Source organism: Acanthopagrus latus, chromosome 13, assembly GCF_904848185.1.
Source record: "Acanthopagrus latus isolate v.2019 chromosome 13, fAcaLat1.1, whole genome shotgun sequence".
NCBI lineage: Eukaryota > Metazoa > Chordata > Actinopteri > Spariformes > Sparidae > Acanthopagrus > Acanthopagrus latus.
In genome coordinates this window covers 25647863-25672951 of record NC_051051.1, presented here as the reverse complement: position 1 = coordinate 25672951, position 25089 = coordinate 25647863, and the positions used below count along the sequence as shown (strand labels likewise).

The 25089-nt window shown below is 39.9% G+C and overlaps 1 protein-coding gene across 1 annotated transcript in view; it reads left to right on the top strand.

Annotated features, from left to right (window-relative positions):
* Window positions 1-25089, top strand: part of wwc1 (WW and C2 domain containing 1) — a 49207-nt gene that overhangs the window by 2645 nt on the left and 21473 nt on the right. The window contains exons 2-6 of the mRNA XM_037118863.1: window positions 12776-12885; window positions 13405-13608; window positions 14629-14705; window positions 16526-16605; window positions 21497-21626. Of these exons, the coding sequence (XP_036974758.1) occupies window positions 12776-12885; window positions 13405-13608; window positions 14629-14705; window positions 16526-16605; window positions 21497-21626 (601 nt within the window). The remainder of the gene's footprint in view (window positions 1-12775; window positions 12886-13404; window positions 13609-14628; window positions 14706-16525; window positions 16606-21496; window positions 21627-25089) is intronic.

Genomic DNA, 25089 nt, shown 5'->3' with positions numbered 1-25089 from the left:
GGTAACCACAGACAGGTTTTTATTCTCCATCCCCAACAGTGTCGTCTTTACTGATGAAACTAGGTTCTTGGCCCCAGTACACTTGTGGACAATCACTCATGATGTCCCAAAGCCTAAAATATCCAGCTGACTGTCGTCTATCACAACAAATGGCAGCAAACACGTCACATCTGAGCAGCTGAAACCAGCGAGTGACTGGAAAGATTGATAAGATTGTCACCAGAGTTGCTGAAAGGCCAAAAAACACAAGTTTGTGTCTGCAAAACATACAACATTCTCTATTCTCAGACAGTTGGCTCAGAGAAAAGGAAAAAACCCAAATACCAAGTGCCACCAGTGATGACAGATGAAGGTGCTGAATCATACTGGTTTCACAGCGTTTATCCCAACACTGAAACCAGTACGACTGTCACTAATCCTGATGACCCGTCGAGCTGTTTGCACAGGATTTGTGAAGAGAAGACGAGCTGGACGTCGAGCTCTTAACAGTGTCACAGAAATATCTCTTTTAATTTTTATTTATTTCCTTCAGATAGTTGTTTATCTGTTGTGCCCCAGCTTGTCTCTGTGCTGCTGTGTCATGTAAATATCCACCAACAGATCAGTGAATCTTCAGCCTTATCTTAACGCAGGTGCTTCATCTATACACTCCGGTGTTTTTGAGAACAGGCTGTGGGGGAAAAAGGAATCAAACTTAAGCTTCTGCACACAATTAATTGGAGTGCAGAAAATGAATTGGCACATTGTCATTGATTTAATAGTTGTTTGAAGCAAATTACTAAAAAAATTGATTTGTCCAACTTCTCAAATGTAAGAATTTGCTGCAACACATGATACTAAATCTTATCTTATCTTATCTTATTTTATCTTATCTTGTGAGATAAAACTGGACAGGCAAAATGTAGCTTTGTGCTAAACTGGAGCTTGAACACTGACTCAACATAAATAAATACTATAATTCCTAACAATTAATCACTTGACCCTTTTTTCCCCCCAAGCAACCAACAATACATGTGGGATCAACCCTGATCGGGTCGTTTACATGGGTTGCTGGACAGATGACAACCTTTTTAATTAAATATAAAAAATCAACAATATTTACTTTACTATCATGCATCCAATCCTTGGCATTAATGCAATATAATGTGCAGTATTGTTTGAAATGTCTTGTGCAATATTGGCTTTTTAACATTTGACTATAATTTCCTTTTTGCAATATCAGGGCAATATTTCCGAAACAATGTGCTGAACCTTTTGTTTCTCTGTTTGGCTCTGATGTCTGTTGTATGTCAGTCTATTATGTTTTTGTGTTTTTGTAATTTTGTAATTTTGAGCAGTTCTTGTCACAAATATCCCTCAGGAACATGCAAAAGGTTCTTGATAGACTTTCTGTCGATGAACTGACTGGTTAATCTTTTCTAGCTTATACCAACAGTTGAGCTACCTGCAGCCAAATACAAAAAAAAAAGTACAGAAGGACTTGGCACAAAATACAGTTTGGTTTTAGGTAAAATTTAGGGTCGCATAATACATCGTAATAGTCACATTGCAGATGGTATGTGTTGGCTTTTTTCCAAATCACCGACAGATGAAAATATCAATGACCAAAATCATTGGAAAAAAATAAAAATAAGTAAATAAATTCATTAATTGCATATTGAATTATAAGATGTTGCATAGACAACTTAAATTTGAACTTATATTGTGCCAAATTTTTGGTTTTGCCTCTGCTTTTAAGACACTGAGAGATTCACACCCTACGCACTGCTGGCATACTTCTTCCTGAAGTAAAATAATATGACACCATACGAGTTTCAAAAGCCGCATACTCTATCAGCTGCCTCGCACTAGGGCTCGACGCTGAAATGTTGGGCAAACTAATTCAGCTGTTACACAGTTCAGAGGTGTTTTGGGTGTTTCACTGCATTCAAGCTGAACTATAAGTTGGCAGCATGTGATCAATGCTAACAATCTGCCATTTAGTAGTCATTGGGCCGATCAGTGACTTATGCCCCACTGTGACGTTACGTGTATAACCCTCTATAGAAGTATGCAAGTTATCTGGTGATCATTTTTCTATTTCTTCCTGTCGCAACATATCTAGCAGAAAACTATCAAAATTATCATAATGTGAGTTTTTTCCCTATATTGTGCAGCTCTGGTACAATTTGTATGAATGTGAGAGCTGTAGCCAAAACTAGAAACAGTTTAATCGAGAGACGGCGAACAGCAGAATGATGAGAGGAAATCGTAATGAGAGCTTGACTCGCCTGCAGAAGTGATGTCTGTTTTCAGACCTACAGTCTCTTCTCGTTTGAATTAGAGATTCGACCTTGAAGCTGGGAGTCTTCTCTCCCTGTGAGGAATGTCGACATCCTTTAGTGTAAAGTGAGTGCATCAAGAAGGTGATGAACAAGGTGTTCCTTCTCACAGTGTGCTCTGCTCATAAGTGATGTCTCTAAAGCCCTGAAAGGGGAGGCAGGGAATAAACAAAGGGCAGGACTTCCTCACTCCTGTTCAAACCATTAGAGTAGGCACGTATTAGACTTCACAGGAGCAAATCTCAGGAGTTAGTGCCCTGAAGTAATATCCCAGATATTACAGAGCTATATTCAGTTCAGTTGTGTCCTATATTTTGCATGATTTTAGATATTATTTATACCTTGGTTTATGTGTTTGTTTCTCTGCCAGCTTGATTTTGTTAGGTTGTGTATTAGCTGTCATAGAAGCACGTTTTAATAGAGACATACAATAAATCGACCTGTCAAAGCCCCATGCCAAACTACAAATCATGTGACAAACATTGCATTGTTTTCCTCTCATTTTACTGCAGTGTGTTCGGTCAGTTTTACCTTCCTGTTGTCAAATGAGCCACGACCATTTTTCAAAACTTTTCTTGCTTGTGTGTTTTCATGTCTGATCTGTGTTGACACCAATGAGGCCACATCATCAGGAAACAAATGTTAAGCATCTAATATTAATGCTGACAAATTTTATACTCTGATTCCGTTTTGGAACACGCCAACATTTATTATACAATCATTATGCAACTTGGACCCAAATGAAACCGACTAAATTGTCACTGTGATGGATTATTTACAGCATCTCAAACAAGTTTCAAGGCTCTTGAAGAGATCGCTCTCTTGCCAAGTGAAATGGATGGAAGCCAGTTGTTGCTCAGGATGTCAAATCTCAGATAATTAATGGAATACAATGGCTGTTAAAGTCAAAATACACAGTGAAGTGGATGGAAGCCAGTTGTTGGGATGTCAAATATTATTTTAGAGCTGCAATGGTTAGTTGATAACTCAATTAGTCAGTTGAAAATAAATTCATATCCAATTGTTTTGATGAACAATTGAATGTTTTGTTTGTTTTTGAAGCAGTAGTGTTGAAATTTGCTTTTTAAATGTGAAGATTTGCTGCTTTTCTCGCTCATTTCCGATTGCAAATAAAATCGTCATTTTGTGTTTTGGGAAATTCTGACTAACTGATTTTGAAAATATTCATTATTTGCTGTCCTACATTGTAGTACAATGGATGGCAGCCAGTGGCTGACATGAAGGTTGGCCGCCATAGTGAAATGGATTGAGGTCAAATTGCTGCCTGTGATGCTTAATATTATGGTTGGAAGCCAGTGGTTGCTTACAAAGTAAAACCCTGTACAAATTAATTAAATTGATAAAAGACAATGGCTGTTTGAAATCAAACAACATAGTTAAATGGAGGGGGGGGCACTATGACCACAATCATGAAATGGATTAATGAAATGGTTGTCCAAAACATAGAACCTTGTGTAGAATTAATGAAAGACAATCGTTGTTTGGAAGGCAACACTTAAATGAAATGAAAGCAAACCAGTTGCTGCCTGGGATACTGAACATTGTTGTACAATGACTGGAAGCCAATGGTTGATTGAAATTTTCGGTCCTTTTTCTACAGTTTCCATCCTCTCTCTACATCATACAGTTTTTAGGGATATGGTTAGGGCCATTTAGTAACTTTTCTGAGGCTGGCGATAACATGACACAATTTTCAATTTAAAGAATTCTAAAGGACATTTTTGATTTTGCCATCCAGAAGTCCTTGGATAATTTGTTGGACACTGTATGGTGTATTGTGTGAAAAGCGTTTATTAGTTAGTTAGAATGTGGTTGTAATAGTTTTTACACTGAAGTGGTTTAGATGTCTTTGTTCACATAGTGGTTGGTTAACAACGTTTTTTTTTTTCATTTAGTTTAAAAGCATTGCAATTTTTAGTTTTTATACACATAAAGTTATTTGTTATACCAAATAATTGATGGGATTGAGGGTCTGACTCCTCTAAAAAGTTCCAAATAAATATAAATATAAATATAAATATAAATATAAATATAAATATATATATATATATATATATATATATATATATATATATATATATATATATATATATATATATATATATATATATATAAACGGTAGAATACTTTATTTGGTTTTGCATATTACATAAATTCATATTGCACCCAAACCGGTCATAAAAACATTCCTGAGGTATTTTCTTCTGGCTGTTTTTCTCCCAGGGTACATCCTGCTCACTTACATTCCTGTAATTACAAATCAGCTCTGAAGGTGTGTGTTACCTTTCTCTGTCTCTCATATATAAATCCATCGATGTAACAGGCTTAGATTACCAAGCATGCAGTGCTAAATGACACAGTCCCACTTGTACAAAAAACCCACAGTGTAGAGGGGAGGGCAGATTTTCATGGGGGCTCGTTTTTCATCTTTACCAGTTACTTAAGACCCCTCGGACTTTGACACCAAATCCCTTTAATGGCTTATGTCTGGAATTCTGGAGGCTTACTGCTTGTTTTTTTTCTTTGCTGTGTGACGGTTGAGTGTGAGCGAGAACACAGATTCTTTTCACTACAACACTACAACCGACAGATTGGAAGAGACACTGCCATTTTCCTCAAACAATATTCTTCTGACCTTAGTTATGTTGTCATGTAAAGTCTGCACAAAGAACTGTATGAATTACCAATTTTCATATACTAGGCTCAGACTAACCTCTGGTATTGGAGACTGTGACATGCCTAAAATCTTTAGACTTTTGCAGGCAGTGCTAGGTAATGTACCCAAGTCTTGTCTTTAAAAATAATTGTTGCGTTAGTAATATTTAAGTATTGGTTTTACAGTCAAATCCTGGTTACTGTAACAAAGCTTTTTAACAATCTCTCATGTCACATTTGAATATTAAGCTGACCTGTAACTGTATAGTATCTTAATTAGTCAGACTATAAGTTGACTAAAATGGCAACCATATTTTCAGTTTCAGCAACCAAAAGCTGATGCCTGGTTGTCAGCTTTGCACCAGCTTTTAATGTTTTTTTTAATATATATATATATATATATATATATATATATATATATATATATATATATATATATATATATATATATATATATATATATATATATATATATATATATATATATATATATATATATATATATATAAATAATATTACTGTTTCTCAGTACTGCATCAGTGTACTGCATTGTGATCCATATTGCTCACTCATACTCTGAGTATTGGATCCTGTCTGATATGGCAGACCCATGATTTTATTGATGCAGTGCTTGTAATCCTTCAGCCACAGATGTGATGTTCAGATGTCGCCCACCTGTGCTGTCTCCCAATGGTAGATCCAGTCCAGGGCCTTGTGTATCTGTGCCACAGAACATCACTAGTGGCACATAAGGACTGTTGTGGGATTTAAATGTGAATATGTGACCAAGACAACAGCAACAAGCGAACAAAGTGAAATTAATAACAACAGATGCAGTCGTAAACAGGTGGGAGTTGGAATAAAGTGGAGCTCCGCTGGTTAGGCAGCGAGAACGAGGATAAACCTCCCCAAACAGTCCTTAAAAACACACACACACATTCCTGAAACACACGACGTGAAGGAGCGAGCAGCGCGCAGACTCGCCAACCAAAGGCCCGATTCATCTGAAATCCCTTTCACTGCTTGCCAAGGTGCACGGGGTCAAAGTGCAGCGTGAGGCCCCGCAAACTGCTAACTGGGATCTGAACAGAGGCCGGCTCGCACACCGCTGCAGTGTCATTTATTTTAATACATAACCCACCATGTTATAACTTATTTATCTGCAACAGCTCACAACAACAGCATTAATAGTGCAGCAGTTTGCCAAACTGACGCAGTACATAAACTGCTGAAATGAGGTGTCAGACAGCAGACAGCATCACGACAACAGCCTCTGGTCTTCTGTGCAAAAACAAAAGCTTCTCTGCAGATGCACATTTTTTAAGGTAGCTGTGATTCACATTCATACGCTTGAACTAGTGCTGAAACAATTAGTCAATGAATGGATAATTAAATAAGAATAATTGGAACCAGGGCCGGTACATTGAGCTCTTTTCTTTCTCTTTCTTTTGTCATCAGTGCTGCTTTCACCGGAGACGTATCTCAGTGTTTGTGCAGGGAAGAGGAGGCGGAGGTAGTTGAGATTCATAAAATATTTTCAGCTGTCAAGTTTAGTTGTACCTACTGGAAAAAAAACTTGAGTAATTAAAATACACCAAACAACAATTAGGTCACGTGTTTTCCCTTTAAGGTTCTCAGCAGTTTATCATAGTTTTCCCTCCCACTCTTATATAACCTGACAGGACGCGTTTCAGGTGATTGAGGACTGTTGGTATCTGCTATCAACACTCACCACTTATTACCAGTTTCGGTTTTATCTCCGATTCTACTAAAAATCCTAGATTGGATCTCAGGCAGGTTTACAAGTCTGTGCCCTGATCTGATACTACGTGATTTATTGGCCCTTAAATCAGACTCTGACACTTCCAATCAGTGTCCCATATGCCTGTATAAAAATGTACGATATAGTACTGGAACATCTCTGAGCAAAACCTCCTCTGCCTCCGAAACATTTTTTATTCCCTGGCAATTACGTGAAACTGTTACCCACGGACGTGCAGCACAAGTGCTGTAAAAAAGTGAAATAAACTTTGATTCTTACATCACAAAGGCAGCAAGTAACCAGCAGCAGAGAGGCTCAGAGCCATCTTTCTCTAACAATGTGTCTGTGAAGTTTCAAATCATCATTGATGAGCAGAGAGAGAGACGGAAGGAGAAACTGAGGAGCAGTTGGCTTTGAATTTAATGCTGCGACAGTCACATAAAAACCTTACGTATTATCGTCTGTGGTTTAGGAATGAAGAAAGACAGCAAGCCTTGCATAAAGATGTTGCTGTGTGTGTGTGTGTGTGTGTGCGTGTGAGTCACAGATACCTGATGTTCTTTATTTGAATATGTAACGTACCTGCAGCTGTACAGGACTTCCAGCTTGTAGTGCTGATTTAATCGTTTATAACATGTATGGCACCAGCTAACCATCATATTCAGTGTTGATCAATGTTGATTACAATTTCCCAGAGTATAAAGTGACATCTGTAGATTGATCAAAAACCAAAAGACTTACTATCATCATAAAAGACAAAGGAAAGCAGCGTATCATCACATTTGGAACCAGCAAATTGTTTGACATATTTCCTTGAACAACAACTGAAACGATTAATCAACAATCAAGACAGTTTCAAGTCGAGTCTGACTGGCATTTGTTTTTTTTATTGCAATAACTACAATATTTTATATCGGCCAGTATACAGATCTTTTGCAATGATCCTTAAAACATGGTTGGTTGAAACGAAGACAGGATGTCAGACAGTTCATGAATAAACCTCTTAAACAGTAAAGTTACGTTGATATTTATAAAAATAGATTACCCCAGCATCTTTTTCTGCATTATAATCTCTAAAAGTTGTCATGTCGGTGCACGCTGAACAACATGTATACAGATAACGACATATCTGTGATCTGCTAATATCAGGTGATGATGTCAGCCAACCAATGTCTCTGTCAGGATCTATTTTTTTGTTTCCTATCAGTGAATCATTGCAGCTTTAATCAGAGGCATGCTATAAAAACAAACAGTAAAACATTACATTTTCATCCTCTTCTGTTCTCTCAGTCTTTTTCCAAACAAACCCTGTTAAAGTATGATGAATCAGATTTGTGAAGAAGTGTTTGTTAGTTCTGCCTTCACATTGAAAAGGTGGCCATGGACTCTCTGCAGACCTTGGACATAATAAAACAAAAAAGGGGAACAAAAGAAGGAAAACCTCTGGACAGAGCTGCCTCTGTAGCTCTCGCAAAGTGCAATATCATCGATCCACCCTTACAGTGACGCACTGAATGCATGTCGTCAGGTTAAAGGAATGCTATCTGATAACGTGCCGTCACTGGTGTGAACAGAGTAATGTGCAGGAACACTGAAGCAGATCTAATTTGTCTTTTTATGAGCAGTTTGTTTATCATAAAAAGGCTTTTTATCTAGTTACGTTGACAGTTTGTATAATGAATTCTGAGGTGAATGTGGAAGAAGAATGAGGGATCTTCTTCTGTGTGTGTGTGTGTGTGTGTGTGTGTGTGTGTGTGTGTGTGTGTGTGTGTGTGTGTGAGTGTGATTGTTTTACTACTGGACCTTGAGCGGCTGTGAAATGTTGCTGGAAGCCTCATAACTTGACTCGAGGAATTTATACGCCGCTCTGAATGAGCATTTCAGCGCGTCGTCGCCTGACTCACCGCTCAGATATGCAGCCCGCCTCCCTGTGTGTTTGCACTCTGCCGCACGCTTTGTCAGTTTGCATTAGAGCACCGGGGCCGGCCTGGCTGTTTACCTTGGTATGTGAAACCTTGGGGTGTGTGTGTGATGTGTGTGTGATGTGTGATGTGTGTGTGTGTGTGTGTGTGTGATGTGTGTGTGTGTACTCGGCTTTGGGCTTTAAAAGCAGATATAGAGGCAGTATTGATACCCTGCACATTAATTTTTGACCACTTTGATGCTGAAAACATCACAAGAACTCAGTGTTTTTCCCTCCCAGAGTTTAAGATAAGCTTCTTAAAAAACATGCAGAACATCATGTGACACTGAAACTTATTAATTGGCGGGGTTAGCAGTTATATAAGGCAGGGTTACGCACTCTGGACACAAGCGAGAGGATAAAGATCAACATAACTTCTGTTTGAAAATCAGTAATTGCCTCGTAAATGTGTCTAATTAAAATAAAACTTTGCTGCAAGTGTTTTTGTATGTATTTAACCCGGCTGCTGTCCAGTGTGACCCTCATCAGAAGAGAGAGTGCATGTGTTGCTTCTAGTAACTCTCGACTAACCTGCCAATAAAACTTGTATGAGGTCAACCAGCAGCACGCTGTCAGGCCACATGGATGACTCACAACATCTACTGATCCATGTTTCATCTGAGCCATCTGATGCCAGTCTGGTGTCAGACATACCAGATTCAAAAGAAACCACTTATCGAAGCGATCAGAACTAACGCTCTTCTGATTTTTTTTTTTTTTTTTTTTTATCATCAGCATTCAAGCAGAGTTAAGATCATTTTCTGAAGTTTAAGTAAAATAAATAACTTTGTCAGTCCAGTAAACTGAGGGAAGACAGTCGATGTCTGGATCCGACTTCAGCCTGTGTGGACTCACCAGAGGCATAAACAAAATGTCAAGTGGATTTATTTATCATCACAGATTTGTTTTGACACCTGGATACGACGGGTGTATTATCACCCGTCTGATATGATTAAGAGTTGATTCAATGTAACAGCCTGCGATCAATTTAAATAATGGTAAGTGGTTTTAAGTACAGCAGCATTTACTTTAAACTGACACTTGACACTTTAACAAAACTATGAATTTTGCCTCAGTAATGACTGTAAGGTAGACAAAACAATTATTTTTTTTCCATTTTTAGCTCAAGTCTGTGACAAATTGCAAGTCGTGGAGCAGGTTACACACTAATCACAGGCTCGCTGAGATGTGAATGAGAAGCAAAGTGTGATGGTACGAAGCATGTGCATTTAGTCGACTTATTTTCTCCTTATATGAGGTTTATAATGTTTGTAAGAACACGACTGGCAGTGGAATAACGTGGTTGGTGAAGCTTCAGCGTTCACACACTGCAGCCACATGTTACGTTCCCTGGATTGGCTCATGGCTATACAATATGTGGACTTCCTCTTGTTGTCTTTGATGGTTTTGTAGCTGTCACGTCAGACAACAGAAACTCATTGTTGAGGTCGAGGCTCAAATTAGCAGCAGCCACCAGCCAGCCTGGTAAAATATGCCAGTGGCTGGTAGATTCAGTCAGCCCAAAAAATAAAGACAGTCTGTTGGGTGGCCGCTTAAATCTGAACATTTGTATGATGAAGCTATAATTTTGCACCCTGGTTGAGGTAGAAACATACATGGATATTAACTGTTCACAGGCTCAAGATAATAAAGATACTAAAATACTGACACGTAAGAAATCAACTGAAATATCACTGGACGGCATCTTAATTCACCTTTTTCTGTTGACGAGATCTTGTTGAAATGCGTCTTATCCGTATACTCTCGGGCTGACAAAATGAGCATGAACAGACAGGATTTCAGCTTGTTGTTGTGTTATTATTGGTTAATTATTATCGTGTTAGTAGGTTCTGTCCGTATTGCCACATAAGCCACGGCAAGCAGTCTGAGCACTGGAGCGGTGAAGCATGTGAGAACCTCTACAAGTGGCTATTGAATGACTGACAGTGAAATGGAGGCTGGACCGCCGCTGCCAGCTGGTCCTTCGCTCCGAGGGAAGCGGTGACGGTGAGCGACGAGTTTAGGTCAGCGGCTCCCCTCGGCCCGGCGATTACACGACAGGATTTAGTGGGTGAGAGGAGAGAGAGGAATCAAATAATGGGATGTGGATACCCGGCCAGCCAACCAGCAGGCTTTTTCTGGGATCAGCGGTTGGCAGAAGCCTCCCTGTCTTCCCGAAGCTAAATATAGAGCGGAGCTGAGGGGGTCTTCTCCGGGCCCCTTTCATTATTCATCAGCTGAAAAAGGACCCAGTTCAGTTTCTCCCTTCAGCAGCGAGCCGCCGCTCGGTGTTTGTGTTTATCTGCAGTCACGAAACACAAGAGGCAGCAGAGGAGAACAAAACTAAAGACAAGAGCGGGGGTCTTTACTCTGCTGGTCGTTGTCTCTCATGGACAAATCAATGAGAGCTGCTCTTCCTTACATCTGTTTGTTTGCTATATTTTGGGGAATCTGGAGAAACCGTAAAGGAAGGATGCTTAGTTTCAAATTTTAGAGGCCATTCTGGACATGATATTTGAGTTTTAATACACACGCTAAAACAACCCTTTCTCTTATTTCTTGAGCCAGACAATGACCCCCTCAAAACTAGAGTCCGGTAGATATATTGGTTGGCTGATATTGGCTGGTATCCACATATATACTGCCCTAAATGTGCTGGATATGAAAACTTTTGGTCATAAGTGATTATAATGCATTGAGTCTATTGTTCAGCTGTTGAATATCTTTCCCTCGTGTGTTTGAAAACCACATTTTAATGATCATTGAAAAGAAGATATGTGCGTATTGGCTGTTGTCTCGATACCAGAAGTTTTTTACTTCCTTATAGCGATATCAGCCCCAAAAATCAAGTATTAAATGGTCATTTTCACTGCTGATGCAAGCATCATTAATAATACAGGTGGGCTGAAAGTCTTGTGGTCACTGAAATGCTCAGTTATGTCACAACAAAATGTAGAAATGGCTGAATTCATTGCTGCTGCAGAGAAGTCGGTGTAGGGCCGCTGTAGGGCCGAGGGTTGCCCCAGAAACCTCCAGGCGATGCGTCAGCGCTGCTTGTGGAATGCCACGGGCCGGTTTCCTCCTATTGTGGCCGACAACAGGGACCCCCTCCCTCCTCTCCTTTACCCTGTGAGGTGAATAGAGGACTCAGTGAAACACCAGACTACTCGCCCCCACCCCCTCCACTCACACTCACCCTCCTCCGCCTGAAACTGCTCTCAGACAAACACTGTGAGCTGGGATGAAATAAACCATGTGGGCCTGACACTGTCTGGCTTTGTCATGGAGCTGAGATCACAGGTTTTCTGTGATGTCTGTAGCATCGCTGTACGCTTACGACAAATTCAAATTGCTCTTTTTACAACTAACAGTCGGAAAACCTCACGATATTTAGTTTGCATTCACAGAACACAATTAAATCTACTAAATCCTCTCATTTGAGAAATCAGAAGCCATTTCTGCTTAAATAAAAGTCAGAATCAAGTAATCAGTCAACAAAATTGTTGGTGATTGATTTTCTCTTCATTGACAGATGATTTAATTAACTAATTGTTTCAGCTTGAGCATTTTCAGAAAAAGATATCCCACATAATCTTAATGTAAACAGTCCGTTAATCAGTTTTGATTGACTGAAATAGATTTGTACAAGCTTTCTGCACACTGACGGAGAGTGTCGGCTCAGAATGTGCATTAATAAGTCATTTAGATGATTTTCTGTCCTGCTGATGACTGTCGTTTAGCATTCAGCACCCAGCAGGGCAGCTGAGTGTTGATTCATCATCATAATTCACACTGAGCTGCATGTGATCATTATAGTCGTTATGTTGTTAATGTGTCATTCATTTCACTGCTTAATCAATAGAAAAACATATTAAAATGTGTGAAAACGGTGACACATTCTCCCAGAGCTGAAGAGTCCCAAGTTAAAAAAATAATGTTTTTAATTGATATTTCTGTCACTCAGACTGACGAGGTCTGTGAAGTTGATCACAGCGGAGACGATTCGGTTTGTGAGTCTGTTGTGTGATTGTGTGATTGTGTGTTGTCCTTCAGGCAGACGAAGCCTCTGACGTTCGCTGACTGTATCGGGGATGAGCTGCCGGTCGGCTGGGAGGAGGCGTACGACCCCGTCGTCGGAGCTTACTATGTCGACCACAACACCAGTGAGTTTACTGTTATTCGTACGGCTTATCTCTCCGTCCCACTTTCTCTGTCCAACCTTTTATTCTCCATCTTTGCCCTCCATCATTACTGCTTTGTGTCATTTGTATTTGCTAGTTGCTGATCTAATGTATGTTTTTAAATTATCTGTTGACTGTTGAACTGTGGAAGGTGTAATCATTTAAATTGTGCATAATCAAGTCTTCCAACACTGTTATTACAACTCATTCACTGTTATTATTAAAGTTTGAAAAGCAGGTACCGCGGCACTGTTACACTCTGTTCATTCATACGATTATGCCGATGTGATGTGCAGATAACCAGCCTCACCCTCTACTTATTGTTAAAGCTAATTGGAATAAATTAAAAGTAATGTGTCAAGGTCTTACAGCTCGTGGCCCTCATTCCTGATTGAATGATTCACGTGTGATGCTGTTTGAAATATTTTCCAACTGGAATTTGAAAGCAGAAATCTGTTAAACATCACAAAACAAAATCTAAATCTTAATTTTTCCTTTCAGAGAGCACCCAGCTGGAGGACCCACGGGCCCAGTGGCAGCGGGAGCAGGAGTCCATGCTGCGGGACTACCTGGCCGTGGCCCGCGATGCGCTCAGCGCCCAGAAGGAGATCTACCAGGTGAAGGAGCAGAGGCTCCGCCTGGCGCAGCAGGAGTACCGACAGCTCAACGATGCGTGGAGGGACAAGTCGACGTCACAAACCAGCTGTGAGTGCTGCGGAGAAAACACAGATGTGGTTTAGCTTGATTTATTTTACACTGAGGGATTATTTTGGAAGTGAGGATCGGAAACACAGTTAGGAAGTAGAAAAGCAGGGGAGGAAGTGCTGCTTGGATCTGACAGTAACACAAAGCAGGTGCTGGCGATGGCTGAACAACATGGCGAGCACATCGGAGAGAGAAACGATCCAAGTAATCCACATAATCGATTCTTTAAAAACCTCAGAGCTGTATTTCAAATGACTTTTAAATGATAGTGGCCACATGTTTAAAAACACGACCAGAGTGTCGACTGCACATTGATAGATGATAATAAATAAAAGTGTGTTTCAGTAAGAATCTACATTAGATTAATAAAATTAGAAGTCAAAATGAAAATGAGAGTAATACAAAAAAAGCTGAAGGAAAAAAATAAAATAAAATTAATAGATGAAAAACTTGGAATAGAAATCAGTAATATTTGCAGTTATTTACTTTTTATTTAGATTACATTTTTTTAGAATTAGATTACTGAACAACGCAATAACTAAGACACCAACTCAAAGAACGTTGTCTGTGGTGTGTCGGTGTGTTCACTCAGGGAAGTAAAGTAAATCTGTGAGTTCAAAGTTTGTGAATTTTTACACGCAGGTTTCTGCCGTTTGCTGAGTGGAAACCTCGACAGAGCTGCTGACAGCAGAGCAGAGAGAAACATAATGAGTTTGATCAGATGCAGTTTGTGATGAAGCTTTGATTCTTGTTGGTTCTCAAATAACTAAAGAAGAAGATAAAAAGTCCTTCACACTAAAGAGGTGGATTGTTTCTAACTTCTCTTTTTAGATCTTGACAGAAAAAGATGACATTTCTTCAGTTTAACAGAATTAAATGCATTTCCCCAGAGAGACTTTTCATCGGTGGCTCGGTCTCTTCCTCATTGTCTCCTCTGTCAGCTCTAACACAAAGTATAAAGGATATAAAGCTTCTGTTATTTAATGTCTCTTTCCTTTTCATATCTGATCTTCCCTGCAGTGAATTCCAGATCGTCCTCGTCCAGCAAGTACGACCCCGACATCCTTAAAGCAGAAATAGCCACAGCCAAAAGTCGGGTAAGAGCCTTCCTGTTTCAACCACGTGATGTGATATTATGCTCGGGTCAGTTAACGTCTGGCTGATACCAAACGAACTAAACTGAACCTTTATTTCATGATCATCCACTGATTATAATGTGATTATTGTACATGAATTAATAGTTGTTTAGCCATGTAGAATTCAAAACATCTTCAAATTAAATAAAAACATAAAACAAATTCTCACATCTTGAACCAGATGATGTTTGATATTGTTCTTTGATAAATGACAAACGAGTTGTCAAGTACACATTGTTAATGTTTGTTGTCTTATTTCAGTATTATTTCATATAAAACTTTGACTTTTCATTCCCCTAATGTCAGTAGTTGTCATTGTCATAACTAGTTAAGGCCACTGTTTTTTTTCTTTTCGGAAACTGTGATGCACATTTTTCACTCTTTTATAGACTAAACTGATTAATCAAGAACATAATTAGCAGATTCTTTCAAGATAAAAAGCAGCAATCAGTTTGAGCCTTTGTGTCGTCTACTTGCGCGCTATTGTTGTTCATTTTGAAGAGAACAATTGTGTGTTGAGAAGACGCTGGCAGTGAGCAGGAGGATATTTCATGAACAGTACCGACTGAAATGTGAACAAACAGGAAGTCTCCTCGTACGTTCACTCCTCCTGGCCGTGGATCAAATATGTAGTGGAGTCACCTGCACCCAACACCAGTCTCACTCCCCAACTTCAGACGTTTTAATTGGTCACAAACCACATGAGCTCATACTAAACACATTCTTGCTACATGTGACATGTGAATTCCACATTGGCTGCTCTTTTAATTGTAATTCTGTTTTTTTCTCTGTATTACAACTTGTTTTGATCACTCTGATGATATTCTGTATTTGTGTTATTCTCAACAAATCTCATGTAAAGGCCAAATATGAAGGTTTCTACATAATACCTTGTGTTTGTGTGTCTCTGGATTGATGACCACATGTTGGTCTCTTTAGATTTTCATGTTCAGCACATTTGTAGTTCTCACAGCCTAAAGTTTGTTCATAAATCTTAAAGTTGAAAGTAAGAGTGTGAGTTAAATGCCAGAAAAAATATATCTGAAGGGTTGAAAGAGGATCAAAAAGCAGAAAAGGCCTTTTAGTTTTTGACACTTCCTTATGGGAATTACTCGATAATTTTACCTCTTCAGGCCTCTAACATTAATAGAGCGTATACCTCCCCCCATGCCTAATGGCCCCTGTTTCCTCTCAAAGATACCACCACCTAAATACCAGTGATCCAGATCCGTGCATTATGAATAATGAAAATGTCGCCATGTTAAAGAAAGTGAGAAATCGTTCCTGGATACATCCCTTTATCTGGATCCACCCCAAAAGTTAATGAGCTCTATTCTGGGCTGAGACACATTCTCCACCCAAGTTTTGTGGAAATCTGTTCAGTAGTTTTTGTGTAATCCTGCTGACGAACCAATCAGTGAAGCATGAGTAAAAACATAACCTACTTTGTGGCAGTAACAAACATCACAACAAGAAAGAAATCATTATACACAACTATATATACATAACTAAGCCAAAAAGTTGTAATACGACTGCACTGCTGAAAATAATCCCCAACAAATGCTACCACTCCTGTTTAGCCTTTAAAAAAACTGTATATCAGTGATCCATTTTTACTCTGCTGATGTAAAGATTTACATCTTCAGACCGGCTGAGTGCCACAGACATGGTATTAAATTCAGAGATTATCAACAGAAGGACTAACACGTTGAGTTTGTTGACAATAACTGATTTATTTTGAAACTCTCTGACTGAAAGTTGTTGTCACCTCTGCGTCTCAGGTGAACAAGCTGAAGCGGGACCTGGCCTGTATGAAGCAGGAGCTGCAGTACAAAGAACAAGGCTTTGAGACCCTCAAAGAGTAAGTGATGCGTCCCGACACTCACACTGATGCATGTTTTTAGTGATTCGTATGTTTTCTCATATTAACACCTGGAAGCATTCCAGTCTTTCCTACCTCCACCTTGGATCCTTGCCAAAGGGCACTTTGACAGGTGTATTTGTTGACAGCTGATTCTTGGATCTGATCCTCAGGCTTTATGCTTCCACCAGCCCTCCTAATTTAATTTGACGAGCCAAGCAGGACAGTCAAAATCTGACTTGAATAGCAAGTGTTTGACTGACCTTCACTCAGTCTTTAAAGTTTCACCTTCTGCCTGCAAAGTATCTCAGAGTTGGTGCTGAAACCTTGCTGAGAGAGTTCTAACGCAGTGTGTCAGGAGTCTACAGTCCTGGTCTAAAGGTTAATGTAGCATAATCATATTTTTCTTTATTAGGAATTACCCTTTATAAAGGTTCCCATCGCAAAGGTTTTTAAAAACACATTTAAGTGTTCTGGTTAATTGTAATTTGAGATGAAAACAGACCTGCCAAACTTTAACTTGTCGCAATGTGCAACATCATTATAGTGCTACACTTACTGGCTGTAGGTCCATCAAAATTACATCCAGCAGCATTTTGTTGTGCACTTAGTGATAACACCCCTTTGAAATCGATGAATGACCGGAGAAGGACAAAACTAATACTCATTTAAGAAATTCTGATAAAAATTCAATGTCCTGGTGAAGCTTGATTCATACTTTTGCGTTGAATCTTTGGCGTACCTATGGCTTAACCTCTGTGTAGGTGCGTGCCTGATGTGCACCTCCCCGACATGTAACTGCACGTCGCAGCGATGCAGACCGTTACGACTGTTGATTGGTGTGCTTAATAGAGTCTCATTTTCCGGCTTCTCCTCCGGTGAGTAGCGGCTGTGTGTTAATACCGGGGATTACAAACGGTAGTTTCCCCAGTAAACACTCTGCCCCTTTTTGTCAGTTGCATTTCCTCCAGACCGGCTGGCTGCTGCTCTCATTGGGTTATACTTACACACTGTTATGTGCAAATATAATCAGCAAGTGTGAGTTACAGTACTAATGATCATGTCTCTCCCTCCGCTCAACACATTGACTCTTGTCAGATGTTTGTTTGCTGAAAGAAAAAAATTGAAGATAAGGAATTTAGACATTTCCTTATGATCTTAACAAAGATTCACGGAGTCTAAAAAACATTTTCAGAACTACTTGGCTCATTGTAGATGTTATCTGAGTCATGTTTCTACTCTCTAATATGCTCTTTCTTCAAGTCACGTATCTAACTCGCTCTTATCTTTCACTTTTCTTATCCTTATCTCCAATCTCTCAGAAATAATAGAAATATGGTTGTACAGTAGAGATGAAGGAGTCAGTCCTTCTTGAAAAATGCTGGACATGTTGGAATTTGCCCCGTTAAACAATAAATGTGAATATGTTGCTCGAACTAATGCAAGTTAGTGAGAAAACTTAAGTGCAGTGGACTCGCTTATCAGCTGAGTTATTGCCTCAGCATTATCGCACATTCCATCCGATCATTAAACACCAACACCTCATAAACGCACCCGTGAACCAACAGCTGAAGAATGCGGATTTGACGGGAAACAACCCTTCTTTCTGACCTACTTCTACACCTCAGAATAAGAAGTGAGTCCTTTAGAGAGTGTAAGGTGTAGCAGTGAGGCCATCAGTGAGGAATGTTGATCTGAAAGGGATCCATTCTTCTTTTTGTTCATCTCAGAGACTGAAGCCGTCTGTGATTTTTTTTTTTTGTTTCTGAAATTCGGCACATGGTGAAAGCCGACCGGCAGTCGGTGGATGTTGAATTGAGCAGGAATGTCCGGTCTGTTTGTCTTGCCTCACGCGGCACAGTGAGAGTGTCAGGAGGATTAAAGAGTAGCAGAGGCAGAGTAGTCGGACGGCATTCCTCCGTGACTTTCCTCTCCTGTTACAGTCAGCAGACGGCGTTCAGCAACCAATCGCTGTTTGCAGAAATACGAATAGGCTTAGACTGGAATGCAGCCGAACACTCCTGATAAGATTTGACTAAATTACTGGCAGATTGGAAGTTTTTTTTATGATCTTAAAAGATATGTAGACCAGAAAAGTGGCAAGATAAGACAGTGTTTACAACCAGTTCACATACTCAAGTTCTTCTTCTTTTTTAGTTTTTGGTTTTCTAGGCGGGTGTTTTATTAACACGATATAAAGTTTTCATTATTTAATATCACATTTATTGGAAATATGGCAATATTGTGACACCCATAGTATTTAACTGAAGAGATTTTTTTTAATGCTACATGTAATTTTTATCTTAAAACGGCAAGCAAACTTGTTACTGGATGTAACAGCAGGTAATACAGTATATTTGTATTTGTTTTTTTTACACACAGATATTAAATCATACTCTGCATCAGCTGATACATAAATCCAGGTATCCAGAATCGGGAAGGAAAGAGAACTGTATTTGGACTAGGGATGGGATGTTTTTTTCACTGACTACAATACAAAATACTCAGGGCCGTGAATTTTCATTAACGTCACTTAAATGCCATTAATCGGTTAATGATTAATCACTTAAACCCTAGTTCATGTGCATTTGGCCATATATGCTCTGTAATCGTAGTGTGCTGTCTCATCAGGCCACAGTTGTTACCGCAGGTGAGAGTTTTTGGGAGCGTTTACATTGTGATGTCAGAATCCATCCAGTCCTCACACAGAGAGACGTTCTGGTTGTCATGGTGACAGCAGCTCACCTGACTGTAAGACCACGACTGTACCTGGCAGCCCCCCAAAGACATTATTCTCCTCATTTTAAAAGTAAACCACGCAGTTGAATCCACCGTAGAAACGTTAAACTGTGTGTCAGAAGTTAGTGTTTTGGTTTGGCGAGTCTCTCTTTTCTCTGTGTGTTGTTGTAAATCAGTCATTGTGATTTTTGTTATAAAAAGGTCCATAACAGCGTTTTCACTGAGCATAAGTCCATGTTTGAGGAGGACTTAGAGAGGATTACTCGTTCTCTCTGCCTGTTACAGACTCTCTCCCTCACTTCCTCGTTCCCTCTGTACCTTGTTTTCTCCCTCTCTCCCTCTCTCTTTCTGTCTGAGCCTCCCTCCCCCTCGTCCCTCTCTGAAGAATGTGGAAGGACCTGTTATTCGGATGCATGCATGACTAGCTGATGACAGGGTTCACATAGCTGCTGCTGCCTCCGATGGCCGTTTCCTGCACCGTCTCTTCTGCAGGGTCGTCTCCCAGCCGAAAAACAAGATCTCGTGTGTTACGTGTTGGGGGGGTTGAGGAAGCATTTAGTGAAAACTTGTTTTACCTGATATCTGCGTTTACCGAGCATTCACAGGTTGTTTTCGTCTGCGATGAAACACCCGGGTAAACAGTAAACCACTCTCTGCCCTTTGTTTTGACGTGAAATGCTCATTATAGTCATTATCTGGTGTTGACAGAGCGTCACATCCTGCTCTGCATGAACAGGTTCCCTGTTTTAATATCGCAGAACTGTCAGTGTTGTCGCGCTCATCTACATATTTTTTGCCTTTCATTTTGTCTGACACTTCAATGAGTATTAAATAGTCATTTCATTTTTTGTGGCAGTTTAATGCTTGTGAGCCACAAAAAAACTGCAACTAATAGTTACTTTAATTGTTGATTCATCTTTTAAGCATTTTTCCAAATTTGTAGTTTGGTCTCTAACATGTCAGGAAACGGTGAAAAATGTCCATTAGTGTTTCCCAAAGCTCAAGATGACGTCCTTCAAATGTGTTTTATTTTGTCCACAACCCAAAGATATTCAGTTTACTGTCATACAGGAGGGAAGAAGACAGAAAGTGTTCAGATTTACTTCACCAAGGAAAAAACAACTGCAAGTGACAGCAGCTGCAAAGCTCATCAACATTTTAGAAAACTATTTATTGAATTAAATTAATTAGTGCTTTTTTTATTTGTTAAAATGTCCTTTCATTTTGTGTCACTCATCCAAGTCCAGGTCATATCAGTTAAAATTATTATATCATTAGGAAATATTATTAAATACTGCTGGAAAGTACTGCAAACATAATGTGATATAATAAATTATGGTCATATTGTTGCTATTTCATTCAATATGGTATAAAAAAAAAAATCTCTGAAAGTCTTAAATGTGAGTTGACTGTTTGTGCTGCTGTTGCAAGGACGGCGTTACCAACCTGTTCACTGTCTAAAGCGAAATACAGCTCAATATGACCTAGAAACCCTGATCTCAGCGCTGTGAGTCAAACAGCCGGTTGTACCGATAAGTAGACAGGTTTTGTTACTTTCTGATGGAGTAGAATGAATGCTGGTTTTGAACGTCTCTGCCTCCTCCATCAGCGGCGTTCTTTGTCTTTTTGCAGTATAGAGTTTCCACAGGTGTTGTAGGTGGATGTTCCACCACCTACCTGGGGATGGTGACCGGGGAAAAGGATGCCGCTTCCTGTTTTGGCTGCATAGCGGCAGATGCTGTATTTCCTCCTTTATTTTTTGTGGGGAAAATCCAAATGAAAGCAACGTTTATAGGGTGGAAACAAAAAGGTTTTTAACTGCCAACTTAATATTTTTATGGGAAGTGAATGGGTAATACCAGATGCTTGCAGAGTGACTGCTAGTTTAAAGGTTTTTTAGACGGGGAAACTTTCACTTAGTTTAACCGTGTTGCTGTTATTTGTGTGCACTCAGCTGCCCCAGTTCTCTGTGGAAAGAGAAACAGGAAAAAAGAAGCTAATTAAAAGTCATTAGATGTTTGACACTTTTTTCCAGAGCAGCAGACTCTGAAAGAGGTGATCTAGGGACTGTTTGACGACATTTTTTAAATAATCATCCAAACTGACTTCTCCCCTTCTCTCCCTCACCCACTTCTCCCCTCCTGACCTCCAGGATTGACCTCAAGGTGTCCAACAGCCCGTCTGGCTTCAAGCTGCAGGAGGCGCAGGCCATCCTCAACGAGGTCCGCTCCATCCGAGACGCCATCAGCTCCGGGGAGAAGGAGAAACAGGAACTCATGCAGGTAAAATGGATTGAACCAACGCTATTATAGTAAAGTCACTATTGGAAAAGATTTTCGGATAACAGTCAGTAGATGGAAGGTGAGCCCGGCTTACGCAGTTTGATACCTCACAATTCTGGAGGGCACTTTGCAAATGTACAAAGCAATTTTTGCATGTGTGACACTTCTGCTGCTACAACTCCATCTTGGGGGAAACACTGAAATGTGAAAGTTAGCATTGTTCAAAGCTGCTGAAGACAGGATGGTGACTTGATCGGCGATCCTGTGATCCTGTATCGGCTCTCTGATGAGCAAAACAAAAAGGAAAGAGGAGACAGACGATCCAAATACTGACATCTGATAACGAGAGCCGTGTGGATTATGTCAGAAATCACAGCAGGGTCACAACATCAGTGAACGGATTGAATATGGCTGGTGTTTGAACTGTAGTGACAAGTTTTATTGAGTCTGTATTTTATATAAAGTTATAAATGTAATGAATTCACCTTGCTACCAGTGTGCTGGTGTGCTTCTCTGTTTAGAGAGATGAGTTTGGGTGGTGGTGGTGGTAAGTGAGTTGAGATGGAAGGTCCACACGTCACCGAGTCGACCCTGGAAAAAGATTTACTGTGTCCGTCGTGTCCCGGAGCTACTTTCATTTGTTCCTGCAGCTCTGCAAATGTGATGTGTGTGTTTTTCTTACGAAGAGGTGTTTTTACTGCCTGCAGCTCAGTATGAAATGATCCTCAAATAGATTAAATCAAATGTGCCATGAACTAGATATAAAAAAGCTCCGGCTTATTTACCACAAGATGGACTTCTGCAGTGAGGTTCAAGTGTGACACTCCCCTGTGACAGGAAGTGATGTGTGATGAAGGGAAAGAATAGAAAATGAACCGCATGAGATGATAAAGTAGAAGTATAAACGAGGGAATGAGGTGAGGAAAAGGAGGTGGACTGTGAGTGGAGGACATGATGCCATGAGATGACTCTCAGGAGAGTCTGTACGCGTGTTAAAACACTTCACGTTATATTGCTGTGAGAACGAGGCCAGATGTACCAGAGGAGATTTAGTGAGTCGGAGGAGCTGAGGCTGCAGGGAGGCAGCTGGTGTTGTGATGACAGCCTGTCGAGTTCAGTCAGGAGGTGAAGAAACGGTCTGTGAGGAGGCTCGTTTCAGACGAGTTTTCTGGAAAGTGAAAACAGTTTTGCTGATGGCAGCAACATTTTTCTGCTGCGGGGGTTTTATTACCTTTGTAGCTCCTGTGGTTTAAACTCCAGAGTGGGGGAGTTAGAAGCACCTGTGTTCTGTCTGTCTTTGTTTATTTACGGGTGGATTTCAGCTTTGTCAAGTCGTTCATGTGAGGACAGTCACGATTTACACTAAATATCTGTGTAACAAAGCCGAATTAACAAGAAGGTCCAAGTAGTTCACAATATGTGGTAGTTGTGTTTCACAACGTTTAGAATGTTTCTCCTAAAACAACAAGTCTTAAAATTAAGCATTTTTTAAGGGAGTTTTGGGACTTCAAGAATGATCAATATCAATGTTTTTGTCGATATTTGCACCTCAAGATTGTACTTTTGCACTGTACTTTAATACATCGTTGTAAGTTACATTCCATTACTGGTTATTTTAAAATGTTTTTGTTTTTACTACAAGTATATATTGTTATCGGCCTCCTTGATTTCTACTAACTGGTATCGGCTCTGAAAGAGACATACCGGTCGAGCCGTAGTTGAAGCGTTATCTTCAAACCGTTACAGATGGACTGAAGATACAGAAGCAGACAGGCTGGTTCTGCTACAAACTGAGACAAAAAAGCTGAATTTACAAGAAGGAATGAATGATTTGGGATTTGTTGTTGCTATTTGTTAAGTTTCACCTGACGTCTTTTTGCACGATCACTCAGTGTGTGAGGACGATCTGCTGCAGGCGCCTTAATGATTGATTTAACTATACTCGAAGGGTCAGAGTGTGAATTGGAAACCGAATAATTGCGGGATATGATGTGTTAAAGTTTTCTTGAGTTTAAGTTTCAGTCTGCTTCAAGTGTCTTCTCTCTGTCCTCCTCTCCCCCTCTGCTTTCCCACCCTCGTTTAATTGTGTGTGACAGCATCTCAGTGTCAGCTCATCCATATTTCCACCATGGCAGCTGCGGCGTGTATTAAAGTTGCACGAAGGGAGTTGGAGTTTACAGGCTGCAGGTGTACAGTAGAGTCTGCACGCGTTTCATGTACAGTTCTGGTTCTGATGCAACAGCTGGCAAACAGCAGTTCATTATTTATGTTGTAGTTGGCTGATAAATCATCACGAGAGATCCTCCAGATCAAATGTTTGATCACGGTTAAATTAACCATGCAGATATTCTGTGATGCTTCAGGCACTAACATGAAAAACTAATGTCTGACTAATGTCTTCGCATCTTCTATAAACATTATGAACATTTTGATTCCACTTCTAAATAAAAACTCCTCCGTGTTGACAGTATTCCAACACACACCCCCGTGCTCGCATATATAGATTTAGAAATATCCGGTTTTATCAGGCAGGTCTGGCTGCAGATTTGGAGGTAGAGGAAGGAGAGTGTGTTCAATAATACATAATCTACTCTGTGGACTCTCTGCCTCCCTCTGTCTCCCATCTCTCCCTCTCCCTCCCCCTTACCATCTGCAGCTGACAGCTCAGTCTATGAGACAGTGACTGTGTGCTTTGCTGTATTGTATGTCTATAGAAATGGAGGGGAGTATTGCGAGCAGTGTGTTCTTACTGACAGACCTCACTGAAAGCCACAGTTTAGATTATCTGACGTGCCAGTTTCTTTCTTTTTTTGTGATTATATTTTTCTTTGAAAAATATCCAATTTCCGCATGCAGTTTCTGCAGTTTTTCACATCACTTCTTTCCAGTGTTTCTTTTCTTTTTTTTTTTTTTTTTACATTTGTCTGCATATTTACAGGAAAATAATCTGCAAGCCGCAGTCCTCATGAGCTGTAGCTCAGTGACTAAGTGGAAAATATATCTCATTTTCCCCATAATTGGTACACATTGTGTAATCCTTTACAGAATACATCCCCTTAAAAAATCAGTGACTGTGAAGAAAACACGGATGTTTTAAGCTCTTTTTTTAACAGTTTAAGAAGGTTCAAAGATAAAGAGACAGAAAATTTAGGAGCAGATAGAGTGGGAGTGATGGTAAAATCGTGTATGTTGACTGGTTCAGAAAACGTGGCTATGATGAGCACAGAGTTATGATTGGATGATTTATAGGTAATGAAATCTGACAGCGAGTTGAGACCCTCATCTTCAAAATACAGCAACATTACTGTCGTCAAAGAGGTGTTTTGTTCGTTCCCTGCCTCTTCTGAAAGGGGAAAGATAAGGAACATTCCACAGCGGGCTTCAAAACCAACCGCAGGTCGTATAAGATATTCATTCATGACTGTAAAGATGAAAGGATCTCTGCTGCAGCCGTCACTGTAAC